General features: G+C 45.9%; 1 protein-coding gene across 1 annotated transcript; it reads right to left on the bottom strand.

Moving 5' to 3' along the window:
- Window positions 1-465: 465 nt before the first annotated feature.
- LOC130405089 (enolase 4-like) lies at window positions 466-13,184 on the bottom strand. Its single transcript, XM_056610054.1, has 13 exons — window positions 12,974-13,184; window positions 12,488-12,616; window positions 7,936-8,114; window positions 6,571-6,713; window positions 6,307-6,473; window positions 5,778-5,900; window positions 5,283-5,360; window positions 4,387-4,545; window positions 3,774-3,899; window positions 3,338-3,524; window positions 2,600-2,661; window positions 1,980-2,097; window positions 466-681 (listed from the first exon to the last, which is right to left on the bottom strand). Exons 1-13 carry the CDS (start codon window positions 13,151-13,153, stop codon window positions 605-607), a joined length of 1,728 nt encoding a protein of 575 aa, XP_056466029.1. The 5' UTR covers window positions 13,154-13,184; the 3' UTR covers window positions 466-604.
- Window positions 13,185-14,323: the final 1,139 nt, after the last annotated feature.

The raw sequence follows: 14,323 nt of genomic DNA, 5'->3' as shown, positions 1-14,323 counted from the left end.
CTGGGCCCCGGGAGAGCCTTTGATTGTCTGCAGTCATCAGCCGATGGCTCTGCACCTGCTGGGGCATCGATCATGTCTGTCTGTCTGTCTGCCTGTCTGCCTGTCTGCCTGCCTGCCTGCCTGCCTGCCTGCCTGCCTGCCTGCCTGCCTGCCTGCCTGCCTGCCTGCCTGCCTGTCTGTCTGTCTTTGTCTCTCTCTCTCTCTCTCTCTCTCTCTCTCTCTCTCTCTCTCCACAAGGCCAAGGTGCACACAGGTGTTCAACACACACTAATAAGTTGCTGTTAAGCACAGGTTTCTCGGCTCTTCGCTTGTATTTCACAGATCTTTGAAAAACCTGTTGTGTGTTTGTAAGTGTAAAATACATTAATTTCCTTCAGTCTCGACAGGGCATGTCGCAACCCAAAAAAATTGACTTGTTGGTATAATGAAATGCACTCGCATTTCTAAAAGGAGTGCTTGACCTACACTTGCACTTAACTGCATAACTACGGTACTTTCCTTGCACAAAACAAATAATAACATGTATTGAGAAATGGTGCATTTTAATAAGAATCTGGTGAAATGTCTTTTGTGCAAACACGTAAAAGGAGAAGACTCGTCCTTCTTAAACCTCCTCACTGATGCCTGCGTCTTCTATGTTAACTCCCACACACAGGGGAGCTGGCAGCGTGGTCCGGGACACTGCAGACAACAGACAAATACAGAATAATTAAGGGATGAACAAACATTTTTACAGCATACAAGTGATGGGGAGATGAGGGTTGAAGATGGCTGCACTGAGACCAGGGGGGGCTAGTTTCTCATATCCCCCCCCCCCCCTCCAGGCTCTCCTTACCCACTAACTCTAGGTCTCCCCTCTACCACCTCTCTCTGGGTCTCCCCTCCTCTACCCTCTGCCTCTGTCTGGGTCCAGTGTGTCTCCTCGACCCTCTTCCGACAGCTCTCTCTGGGTTTCTCTTCTCTCCTCTACCCTCTACCACCACCTCTCTCTGGGTCTCTTCCGGTCCATCCTGTCCCCTCAACCGTCAGCTCTGTCTGGGTCAACTGTGTCTTCTCTACCCTCTTCCTCCAGCTCTATCCGGCTCCCTCTCCTCTTCCCTCTCTCTTGGCCTCCTCTCTTCCAGTCCGTCTCTGTGTTCCAGTACTATCTGAAGTATTTATCTGTACTGAGAATGTTTCCCCCTCCCCCGCTCCCCACTGAACACAACCAACAAACAAATCAATAAATAGAGAATGAGTACTTTTCGCAAAACGTATTCAGCTGCTGGCTGATTGTCCCACAAAGATGAACTCCCCATTCAGAGATGGTCCAAAGGCCATGAATTTCTGTTTGTGTGTGTGTCTGTTTATAATTAGTTGGCCAATTAACAGATCCAAGGTATTTCCCCCTGGTCCATTCACACACACACACACACACACACACACACACACACACACACACACACACACACACACACACACACACACACACACACACACACACACACACACACACACACACACACACACACACACACACACACACACACACACACACACACACACACACACACACACACACACACATTTCTATGATTCATGACACGTTTTCCTTTCATGTTCCAACAGAGATGTGCCCTCCATAGATACAGGCTTTCACACCCCAAATATATCTGTCTGTCTGTCTGTCTGTCTGTCTGTCTGTCTGTCTGTCTGTCTGTCTGTCTGTCTGTCTGTCTGTCTGTCTGTCTGTCTGTCTGTCTGTCTGTCTGTCTGTCTGTCTGTCTGTCGACTTCCCTTGCCTCCTTCCTTCTCTCATTCTCCCTCTTTCCCTCCCCCCTCTGTCTCCCCATCTCCGTTCTCCCTCTATCTCCGCCTCTCTATCTATCTATCTTTGTCTAGCCTCCTTTTATATGTCAACGCTCAAATGGGGAAACACAAGGGGGAAGCGGGGCGGTGGAGGATGTGGAGGTGAGGGCAGTGAGCGAGTGGGCCCCTACCCAGGGTTCCCTGCTGCGCCAGCTCTTCTTCTATGGCAATCAGCCGGTTGTATTTAGCGAGCCTGTGTCCACCCTGCAGACCTCCCAGCCTGACGTAGGCCACGCCCAGCCCCACCGCCTCCACAGGAAGGAAGCACAATACACAGGTCACTGACATCACACTCAGCACAGGAAGTGAGCGCCAAGCCACTCAACCGTTTAAATGCTTATTTCTGAACCATAATGTCAGGGCACATGGAGGTAAAGTAGATTGTGTATAACCTATATCGATAAGACAGGACTAGGAGGAGGGGAGGACAGCTGAATCAATAGGAAAGGACTAGGAGAGGACAGTTGAAACAATATGACAGGACTAGGAAGAGGAGGAGAGGACAGATGAAACAGTAGGACAGGACTAGGAGAGGACAGATGAAACAATAGGACAGGACTAGGACAGGACAGCTGAAACAATAGGACAGGACTAGGAAGAGGAGGAGAGGACAGCTGAAACAATAGGACAGGACTAGGAGAGGATAGCTGAAACAATAGGACAGGACTAGGACAGGACAGCTGAAACAATAGGACAGAACTAGGACAGGACTGCTGAAACAATATGACAGGACAAGTAGACAGAGACTCACTAGGTCTGAGAGACAGTCCTCGCCGCACGGCTCGCTGTGTGAGCTCGACAGGATCACTGCATCTGACACACAAACACACACACACACACACTCACCATCTCTTCAACCAATACCACGGCTACCACTATGGTTTGTAAGATCTGTTAAATACTTTTTGCAATTGAGTATTCTATTATTTGTGAACGGCCTGAGTACTAAACAGTTTTGATGCAGCCCACCGTTTTCTATGAACTCACCCCAACCTTACAGCTCAGTAACACAGCAGCCTATTGACAGCACAGCACAAGCTATGAATAATACATCTGGTACATTAACGAATTATCGCCTTAAACTCACACTGTCGCTATGGAGCACCCCTCTGCCCTTTAGCAGGGACACAGTCATATGAACACACACGTACACAAACAGGCACAAACATGCATTCAAACGAATACTCACACACACACACACATACAATACACGCTCATACACACTAATACACACACAATGACACAAACACACTCATACACGTATTGGGTGTATGTAGCTGTTTGTAACACACATACGAACCCGAAAGGATTTTGATTTAAGGTCTGGAGGCAGATGTCCTTGCACTAAACGTGTTATGTTCAATTGAGTGTAGCGCTGCATGTTTTTCTTTTTCATGTTTCATGTTTTTATGATCTCATACCACACGCACACTGCACCACACACACTAGCAAACACACACACACATGCACACACATACTAAGCACATACCAGGGTTTTCCATCATGATTCGAATGAGGTCGCTCACTTTGGTCCCATTCAACTGCTGCAGAACTTGACCTTTCACCCCTGGGAGGGCAGGGGGCAGGGCTCGAGATGCTGACAAACCACTCATGTCACAGAGCAGGGAGCAGGACGCTCCAATAACAGAGCTCAGCCTCTCCCATTGGTCGACGTCCTGATCAAAGAGAAAATACACACACAGTAGGTTAAATATGGTTCAATTAAAAGTAGACAATAACACTTGATTAGTATACACTGTATTAATGTAACAGTAGAAAATGGACATTACTGAAATACGTTTCGATATATTTGGTTATTCTCTGGCTAAAAACACCTTCTGTTTCATATTGTTTCAGGTTTCAGGAAGAAACTCTATTAACAAGACGCATAGGGCCGGATGTGTTGGTGATGGGCGAGGGGGTACCTCCTTCCTGAGGGGCTGGATGAGGGCCGCCACGGCTGGGTACTTTAGGAGCAGAGCCTGGTACATATCCACCAGCTCATCTGGAGACTTGAGGCTCCCCGCGATCACCTCATACTTCCCCTTGGACTGAGGGGAGCAGGAACAGGACGTGAGTCTCTGCACATTCGTAAAACTATAGAATAAAAGCTCTTGATGAAATGATGTGGGCCTTATTTGTTTCTAAGGATTTAGTTTGGAAAATGTAAAGACTTCGAGAAAGCACCAATATAACTCGCATTATCGCGATAACGGTATCTAAATTTGATTTTATGATTTTATCTCCAAACCCTTACCGCTCCTATTCTTGACATTTATTAATGTTTGCTTTTTTATGAAATTCACACAGTATACAAAATAATATTTTTCTATACTATTTATTAATTGAATTACCGGAAAACGTATTGTTATATATATCCTTATGGCTATATTCAATTAAGATTTTGGCAAACTCACCCAGCCATAATTGGAATACACATTTAAGACGCATTTAAAATAGCATTGCCTCCTTAAGTCACCATATCTGTATCTTACATCAACCAGACAACATGGCGGCGAGGGTTCGCGTTGATCTTACGTAGTCCATGAGCCGATCAGCCGCGCAGTTCAACGCCAGATGGATCTCTTCGCCCGGTGTCAGCCCAAGGTTGCCGCACGCCTCCACCACGAGATCCAGGGCCTGCTCTGGCCGCTCGCAAACCAGGACCGGCGCGCCCGCCTCGCTCATTGGGCCCGCCTGCGTGGGCTGCTGGGGAATAAAAGGCCCATCTATTTAACCTCTCCAATGTCACCGCTCGTCCTCCACAACTTTACCGCCGTGTTGAGGATGTATAGGTAGAAAAGATGTGCGTGGGTATGTCTGAGAGCTAATTATTCCCATGAACGATAACAACGTGTAGCTTTGGATGGAGAGGGAGCTGCCGTCCCTCCCGAGGTTATTAAGACTGTGAGTGCGTCGCGTTCTCCTTCACCACTCTCTTCACCACAGAATGGAGAAGGAGGAGAAGGTCTAAGCAATACTATTCACTGAAGGTGAGGGGAGGTGACCTCTGCTGGCTTCCATGGTGTCAGGGTAACCTTGCAGGGTAACTAGGCTTTCGAGGGGATTTGAAGTTGCTGTGCAATGGACATGTTTGACACCTTAGCCCAGCTCAGTGCTTTTTTTTTTGCCTCCATACACAAGTCGACTGCATTCAGCTGGGTTCTCGAGAAAGAGATCTGAAGATCCCAACTGAAAGCGGTCGACTGGCGGATGGAGGTTCCGTCCAGCATTCTTTGAGAACCCAGAAAAAGCTGGTTGACTTCAGGAGGGAGGTTCCTCCAGGCTGCTAAGAGAACCCAACACAATGCGGCCCACTTTCGGACGGAGGTTCCCCCAAATATTATCAGAGAGCCAAACTGAACCCATTCCATCGCCGAACTGCTCATCTGTGCTTCCCCAGCCCTACGCGAGTGAAAGAGTTGGCAGATGACCCTCACCCCGGCTTTTGACGTACTGCTATTCATTATTCTCATCAACTCTTCGTGGATCTGGAGGGCCATGGAAATCACCTGTTCAAGGAGAGATTCAATGAGTTTCACGTGAACAATACAACCAACCACTAACATAGCATCCACCCACAGTGGACAGCGGCGCCTCCTCTGTTGAAACATGGAACTTCTGCCAATGGTTTGGCTCAAACTATTCGGTTGCCACTTGCCACTTATACTATAGCCAATCGACAGCAGGTCATCGCCTTACGTTTGCTGCGTGTATGTTTACCGTCCCTGTAGGGATGACTTCAGTGTTAACCTTGGCGGTAAACACATTGAAACTGAATCAAAACCCAATGCAACATGGCAACCACAAAAGGTGGATCTATGTTGTCGTGTGGCTGCAAGGCGTGACATTGAAAATGGCAGAACATTCACGTATGGTGACAAAAGCTATGGGTGAAGACGAGGACAAAGAGAGAGATGCTGGAGTACTTGTGCGACGCGTTGTCCTGGTCTGGGGATGAGGATGACTTCCTCCAATAAGTTCAGTTTGCCTGGAGAGGATTTACCGCAGCTCAGCAACGTCACCAAGGGCACTGGTACCCGGAACTCACTCTGTTTAAAGGCACACAGCGTCGTTCACTACATTCAGCCGGTCCCTCTTACTTGTTCTGTGTTTATACATGTATGATCACACATGCACATGCACGGTTTGTTAAGCACAGAACAAATACATGATGCACACATGTATGTGTGCATCATGTATTTGTTCTGTGCCTGTGTCTGTGTCACTTATGTTAAATGTGCACTGGTTATGGTGTTGAACCCCTAGCCATAAGATTATGGGTTGGAACCCCCATGGTCGTGACTAAGACACCACAACGACCACCTGCTCCTCAATGCAATACCTAAATTGTGTCTTAATGTAACGTCACTTGGGATCAAAGCGTCTGCTAAATGTGTTTAACCGGGGTATGGCATACATGAACAGTGATGCTCGGGGGCCTCCTCTCTGACCCACCTGACTTCTCAGGGCGAGGATGTGTTTGTAGAGAGGGACGTCCCGTATCAGTGCCCCACTTTTAGCCACGGCCAGGGACACGGCACCCACGGCCAGGCTGCCAGGGACCTCCGGCTCTGGTGGCACCCACGGAGGGATGAGCTTCTCTGCACTGGCGCCCTTTGTAGCTGGAACAACGTAGTTGCATATGTATCAATAAATAATATATATCACTGGTATGGACCTCCAGGAACAGTGTGGTGCAAGTGTAATGGGTGGTGCTACCTGTCTCCCCAGCCTTCTTGCCTTTGCTGGAGACAGGTGGAGGTGGTGGTGGTGGAAGAGCCTCTTCCTCCGCCTCCTTGTTTTTCTCCTCCTGCGACCTCCTGGTCTCCTTGTCCTCCTGGTGACGTGCTGAGAAGAAGTCACTGTCCGAAACACACAGAACACGTTGACCTTGGGGAACCCCACAAACGCATGGAGCCATCTCTTCAGAGAACCCCTTTGGTCTTCAGATTACTGTTTGACCTTGACCTTCAGAGAACCCCTTTGGTCTTCAGATGACTGTTTGACCTTGACCTTCAGAGAACCCTTTGATCTTCAGAGAACTGTTTGACCGTGACCTTCAACCAGCCCGTTGATCTTCAGGAAACAGATTGACCTTGACCTTGACCTCACAACATAATTTTCCATTCAGGATCTAAAAGCACATACATCATCTAGCGCCATGGTAAACACGCAACGGGCTAACTCATCAGATTCATTCTCCCACCTGTCGTCAACAGTTGCAAAGAAACTGAACCGTCTGGGGCTCAGACATTCAGTGTTGTATCAGCAAACACAAGCCTCAATGACCAGGCGTCTCTGAAGTCTTCCGTCTGTTCTTTTTCCCTTTGCGCCTTTATCCCTGTGTGCCTGTTGGTGTCATTGTGTATTAACAGTATTTATTCTGAGCTAACGTGTCGTTCATGATCTAAAACCCACTACCGGGGTAAGTGTATGGAACAGATAAACCCTCCCCCACGGCTTAGAACACGGCGCATCACCATGATACGACGACGGTGATGCGATGTGACACATGACAAACAAAAACACACGGCTTGACGTCCACCTGACCTTGTTAGGGAAGGTCAACGCTGGCGCCTGACCCCATTGTATGCGAGTGCGTGGCACAGTGGCAATAGTATGTTTCGTGTGTGGGTCGGTGGGGGAGGATGGGGCTCTTTTGTGGAAAACATGCGGTTGTGAATTCAAAATATCCCTGTGTTTATTGCATGATGATTCGGGAAGGCCTGCTCGGAGCTCAGCACACCTTAGAAAGCGCACCTTAGCCGTGTGCTTTCAGACACTATGTTGCGCCTATGGTTATACACAGACCGTCTTCATAATGGTGGTCTTTGTTAGCTGAGACAAGACTAAGATAGTTCTAATACAGTGGCTTGCGCCATAAAGGAAGATAGTTTTACTGTTGTCCTGGTAGCCATCCCCATGGCAGTATGTCTCCGCTTCAAATGAGTTCCTCGTCAAACTGACATTGAAGTTTTGTGTCTGCAATGTTCATAACAACATCTGTTATTGGCTGTATTTAATTTATAAATAGAATAGTGTTTAAAGGACTTGATATTATAGTACAGTGTTAAGAAGTATTACCTGAGTATGTTATCAACCCCCGTCTGATCGCAGGGGTCGCAGCCCTTGAGCAACTCGCTCAGGGGCCCTTTGATCCACTCAAGGCCAGTGGTGATGTGGTGGGCCCTCCCCTTCCCCAAGTCGGGGCCCTGCATTCTCCACTGATCGTTGCCAGCCGGGACGCCAGCACACGACGTCAGCTGAACGGCAAAAAGATAGACAAATTTCTACTTTGAGGTGTTGCGTTGAAAAGAGCAGGATAATGAGGACATTATTAGCTGAGGAATGTGCGAGATTGTCTGCCTAATCAAGAGCATTATGTAATGATCTCTCAGTACACTACAACATGACTTTCCACACAAAAAGCGAAGAACACACACACATTCCAACCTCCAGAGATTAGCACGGTTGTGGTATGAATGAAGAGCAAGCCTCATTCAAGTGATCTTGAATTTCGTGCCTGGGATTAGTACCATCTTAGTGTATCTTTTCTTCAGTCTAACCAGCGCCATGTGGTTTAGTGCTGGTTCTTCTGTGCTGTGGAGACCCAGTCCAGCATGGCTACAGGGCAGAGTGACTCTGAGTCTGTATATGTAATTGAGTCTCTTCTCTTAACCTCTCTCCTTTCTCTGATCCCTCTTTATAATTGTCCACAATCCCTCAATCGTTATACTCATTCTTTATCCCTTACTCATATGCGTGTCTCTTCAGGTCGCTTCGTCCACTCTACCCTTTCCATCTGGCCCTGCCTCTCATCATCACTCTCTTGTCTCTCTCTCTATTCATCTCTCTCTCTCTCTCTCTCTCTCTCTCTCTGATCTCTTTTCCATCCTCTCTCCAACATCAACCCCCGCTCAGCTCTCTCTCTTCCTCCCAAACCCTTCTTCGTTCCTCCCCTTTTAAAAGGGCCCTTCCTCTCTTTCTCTCTCTGATCTTTCTCTCCCTCAACTTCTTGTTTACCATCGCTTCATCACCATCGTTTCAGGATAACGTAGAGTAGCCCATGTCTCAAGGGGGGTGGGGGCAGGGGGCGGGGGGCGGGGGGTTGTCAATTGATCCCAAGATCAATCACTTAACTTCTACAACCCCTCTACATCTCCCCTCTCCCCTCTGCAATAAAGGGTCAATTTGATCTAGTTCCTGAACATATATAAGTAGTAGTTCATTTATATGGACTCGAGTACCCCATTAAAGACAGCTCCTGTTCTCCAGAAACAAGGGAAATCAAGCTACTTTTCAAAGTATATCTGTAACATATAGTATTGATATCTTTTGACAGCATTGTTGGTTTGGTGTGGGTTGTTAGCGTGATATTTTTTAATTGGAGGTATTCAGTGTTGCTTACACTCTGTTTAAAGCCTCAAGACTGATACTCAATACCAGTGTCTGCAGGGGCACTTCAATGCAGTTGTTTTGTCAGCCCAATAACATGTCTGTTGGAATATAAACTCAACCTTAGGGTGGATAGGTGGCACCTTGTGTATCAACTACTGAACTAATATCTATGCCAACAATTCCCGTACAAACAGATATTTGACATCCTTTAAGAACCCATTTTGTGTTCATCGACACCTTGTGAGTTCTCATGAACAATACATGAGGATTATGATTCACATCTGCTATGAAGAATTATCTCTGGGGAATGTTTAGCCATGCACTCGTTGACCTCGCCGGGACCCACAGAACAGCGCGTCACATCAGATCCTTTCACCCTCCTGTCATATTGTATGCACCGAGAGGTCACGGGTCAATGTGTCCCGTTATCTGATGGCTCCCCGAGCAAGCGGCAGATCCCGCCTTGCCTTGGCGCATTAGGGCCCCTTGGGGGACTGACGGGCGACCCCAGATCATCTCCAGCGTCACGTTACTGAGGGGTCCCCCATGTGTGGTACGCGCACCCTAGGACAGGGTTTTAAAATCGGTGGTTCACGGCCTGTTAGTGGGTTTCAGCTAAGGGTGGATCGGGTGGAGGGACTTTGAAAACACAACATTTCACAGTATTGTATATATATGTAGCTGGGTCGCGGTATTAAAATGAATGGAAACCTAAATATTTTGACTATGCATTGTTCTAACTGAATTGAGGACGTAAAATATTGATGGTTTCTGAACGATTAAGTTAAGACCAGAAATTGAACTAGCTTGTTCCACTTCTGCTAAATGAAAAAAGTTGAATATTAGTTTGAAGTCGATGAATGGGCACTTTAGCTAAACTGATTGGGGGGCTGTGATTGAAGACACTGGTGCAACTGATTCATAAGACATTCTTGGAGACCTTGTCTGATCTCTGAGGTCACGGGTAGTATTGGGCTCTGTAGTGAATCGGATCGCTTTTGTTTTTGTTCATCAGGCCTATGTCTGTCGGTGTCTGGGCCACGTAGGGTGAGTTAACTAACGTTCCATTAAGCGCTGCCTGTCTCCTGTGTGTGTTTGTGTGTGTGTGTGTGTGTGTGTGTGTGTGTGTGTGTGTGTGTGTGTGTGTGTGTGTGTGTGTGTGTGTGTGTGTGTGTGTGTGTGTGTGTGTGTGTGTGTGTGTGTGTGTTTCTGTGTGTGTGTGTGGGGGGGGGGGGGCTTGGAGAGCCATGTGAGGCTCCTGCATAGGGCCTATTGTTCTCTTGTTAGCATTCACCTCCTCTCTCCTCCTCCTGGCTTCCTCCGGCCCGAGACACGACGCGGATCCTGGCTAATTAGAGGAACCCAGCCCCCTTTCCCATCTGAATGTGTGTGTGTGTGTGTGTGTGTATGTGTGTGTGTGTGTGTGTGTGTGTGTGTGTGTGTGTGTGTGTGTGTGTGTGTGTGTGGGTGTGTGACCCTGGAATGGACCAACATCCCAGAAAGGATGTCTCTGCTGTCTTTATGCCCATTGTCAGCTGTGTCAGACTCACACACACCATCAGCACCACCACCCCTGCCTCCTTTACATTATGTGGATTCTGCTTAAAGTATTTCAATTGTTTGCTAAGACCCCAGGTCGATTATTTCCAAATGTCAGCCAGGATTTTGCCTCAACTCATCCCCTCTCTCTCTGTGTAGACGCATTCCGAATTTGGGCCATTGAAATGCATTCTCTTCCAAACAAGTTGTGAGCAGTTCTCATAGCAGTATTTTTGTTTTGCCCAACACATACTGTTTTGTCTGACACATGTTACACGTAATTATAACATGGTTAGGTATTTTTCTCTAATAAATGAACAAATTGACAAGTTTCGATCCTGTGCTTCACGCGCCAGTGCGAATGCCCGCAGACTTGAGGCTGAGGTTAGAATTCTGGGCAGAGACAGTAGCTGTGTGTTAGACCACCAACTGAATGCTGTACTAAGAAGTCATTCCCTCATTTCAGAATGCCTGAATCAGTGACCCTGAGCAGTTGAATCAGCAAGGAGCAGTTAGGACAGTCTAGTTCGACCTTCATTAATACAAACGGGAATTAAGGACTTTGTTTTGATTCAGAAGTGAAGGCTTGGGCTGCATTAGAAACCTCCCACCCCTACACTTACCCTTATGACTTCCTGAAATGTTGTTTTGCACTCAGAACTCAGAATTATTCCACTTTCTAAAACCCAGTCACCAACTTCAGAATTGTATCTCCGGGCCTCTTAGGTGCTTCCACACCTAAGGTATTTGGTCAGTTTCAACTGACCCTGGAGCAAATAACCGGTTAGTAGGGTTAGCTGAGGTGGTGTGAACAGTCATTCAAAATATGGTGCGTACTACAAAGAATAAGGTATAGGTATTAGGTATAATTAAGGTGTGAATGGGATCTAACCCAACAATGCGAGGCAAAGAAAGAAAAAATGCATTGCACGTTGAATGTACACCTTTTGCTGGTAACTTGAAATAATAAACCCATTCAGCCAGGTAGACTCCCTGAACCTTTCCTAGATAAAAGGATTCATCGTCAGACGTGGTGCAATCAGGACGCTTTTGTAATTCCTGTGTGAATGCTAACAAACGAAACTACAAACGTAACAAACGAAACTGCAAAAAGGTATCCGCTCCAACCATGAATCGGTCGATTCTAGTAAACTACAGGGGAACTATTGCAGAAAATGTCCTAGCCAGGGCAGTTTGTTTGTGCTTACAAACAGCTACTGGAGATGCTACACACTTGTTTTGAAGACAATGGGTGTCAATGGCTCGCTGCCCAATTTCAGAATTATGGTAAACCGCGAGAGGGGTTGAGTTGAACAAAAATCATTGCGAATTTACATTTCGACATGTACAAGGTCAACAATTAATCTGGGACCATTGTGACCAAATTCTGTCATGGCTAGCTATCTATCTTTGGTTTCCATTATGGGTTGACTATCAGTTCTTTGCTCATTCCCTCTATTTTTGATCATACCTAACTGTTTTTTTCTGTTACTGTTAGGTATGATCAATAATAGTGCGTCATCTAAGGGGAAATGTTGGGACTCACTCTACATTTTTCTTCTTTAGGAGATGAGGAACATGTAATATTAACGTATTACATTTTAAATGTAATATTCATCAGCGATAACACCATCTGGGATGAAAAGACATTGTTGTTCTTGCCGGGGTTCAGGAGGAGCTGAAAGAGTTGTAGGCCTACCTTTTGTTCGTTCCGGATGGTGCACATCACCTCTGCTTGGACGGCAAGCTGTCCTTGAGAATCGTAGACCTCCCTGCCATTCAGCCCGCTTATTCTCGGCGGGGCTGACAGTTTCATAAAGAAATTGGCCTAAGTAACAACATTACACAACGTTGTTAAACCCCAAGTCAAACACCATTCATTTATTATGTCATCCTCTGATTAATAAATTATTGATTATCTGGATCATTACATATTAGGGAACTCAAAGGTGATCTGAGCTGCTCACAGGTCTTTCTGTAAATGATTACCCTGCCTTACTTTTGCCAAGATACGGTGTATTGACGCATTAATAATTGATGTAGGAAAAAGTTAGGTAACACTTATGAGCCACTCCAAACATTATGCATGATAACTAGCTACTTCCTACCGTTAACAACGCATATCTAATGCACATCAACGTGAAAGCGCCGAGCTCGTTATACCATTAAATGTCAACGTTCATACCAGGTAGCCGTAAATGTCGTCGGGTTTGGCGAAGAACATTTCGTTCAACACGTTCTCTATCTGCTGGGGAACTTTGTTACGGGTATAAAACTCGCAAGCTCTATTCTTCATCTCGTAGAAGTCCCGCTCCTCCTCAGACACCTTCACATCGCAGCGCGGATATCCTTTATTAGACGCCATGTTTTACTCTTAACCTTAATAGAGCGATGTTGTTAGGAATGAGAGCACTGTTTACACTGGTTGCTATGGTCTACGCCTCGATTGTGTACAGTGGTTGCTACGGGAGACGGCCCGATGGTGTACAGTGGTTGCTTTGGGAAACGGGCGTGTAGACAGTACTGTAGGCCTACAGCGGTTGCCCGGCAACTGAATGCGACGGGCCCAGAGCCAGAGAGAGGCTCGGGACTTGGCAGTCTTCAGCTCGCGGGAACGTTTTCTTTGCGTTAATTTTCCCAACTAGCCTATCTGATACTGATAGCGCCATTAATAGGACTATGCGGTATACAATAATGCAATAGCGGCGATTATTGTAAAATAAACTGACATTATCAATAGAACCACATTTTCTATGATAGGCCTACATTTAAATTAAATAGTCTACCGAATACACTTATTGTAAGCCTACATATTTGGCTTATAGGGGAAAATAAAATTACATTTTGTCAGGTTGTTTATTTTGTACAGCCTAATAATAATACAATTATTATAATAGCCGATGGTAACATAATAATAAAAATAATCAAAAGAAAAATATATATTAGGGTAATAATAATAATGTGGCCTATATTATACAAAATAATATTACATTCAATTAGAATTAGTGTTAAATTAATTCCCAAGCCTACTCTTCTCCAGACACTGGAGTAGGCCCAGCCATCTCTCGAAACCCGGCGCGTCCTTTGGAGACCTAGACCTAGAGCCATGTAGCAGAGGACACATCCAGTAAGTTTTAATAGCAATCCTTATTTGAACGACGGTTAGGCTTTGTTAGAGTTTCTTTACGTTATTATGTGTGGAACCTTCTGATATTTTATTAAAGATGAAGTAGGCCTATAGTTAATAGTCTAAGGTAACCTACATCTAAATAAGCCTTTGAATCCCATTTTTTTAGTAGTTGTCCGATATTTCTCGTTAAAAATAGTAATCGTAATGATATTCCATCCTAGGCTAACATAGTCTAGTACGTCCTCCTCATAATGTCTGCTGACTGCTTTAGTCATAGGCCCATTATGCATTTATTTAAAAAAAAAATCGTTAATTGTTTTGAGTTTTAAGGTTTAAATAGATTTGGAGGCCGACATTTGAAAACAGTAGGCCAAGTGCAAATGGTATTTTGTCTAAATAGGCTAA

Source organism: Gadus chalcogrammus, chromosome 15, assembly GCF_026213295.1.
Source record: "Gadus chalcogrammus isolate NIFS_2021 chromosome 15, NIFS_Gcha_1.0, whole genome shotgun sequence".
Taxonomy (NCBI): domain Eukaryota; kingdom Metazoa; phylum Chordata; class Actinopteri; order Gadiformes; family Gadidae; genus Gadus; species Gadus chalcogrammus.
Note: the sequence above shows the minus strand (reverse complement) of the source record. Positions and strands in the feature narration are given on the sequence as shown.

Bases quoted from the DNA above. Each gene is read 5' to 3' on its own strand.
- LOC130405089 (XM_056610054.1), bottom strand. From the start codon at position 13,153: ATGGCGTCTAATAAAGGATATCCGCGCTGCGATGTGAAGGTGTCTGAG. The intron at 5,901-6,306 runs GTGGGTCAGAGA...GCCTTTAAACAG, and splicing joins TCCTCGCCCTGAGAAGTCAG to AGTGAGTTCCGGGTACCAGT. The intron at 3,900-4,386 runs GTAAGATCAACG...TGCTCCCCTCAG, and splicing joins CTGATCGGCTCATGGACTAC to TCCAAGGGGAAGTATGAGGT.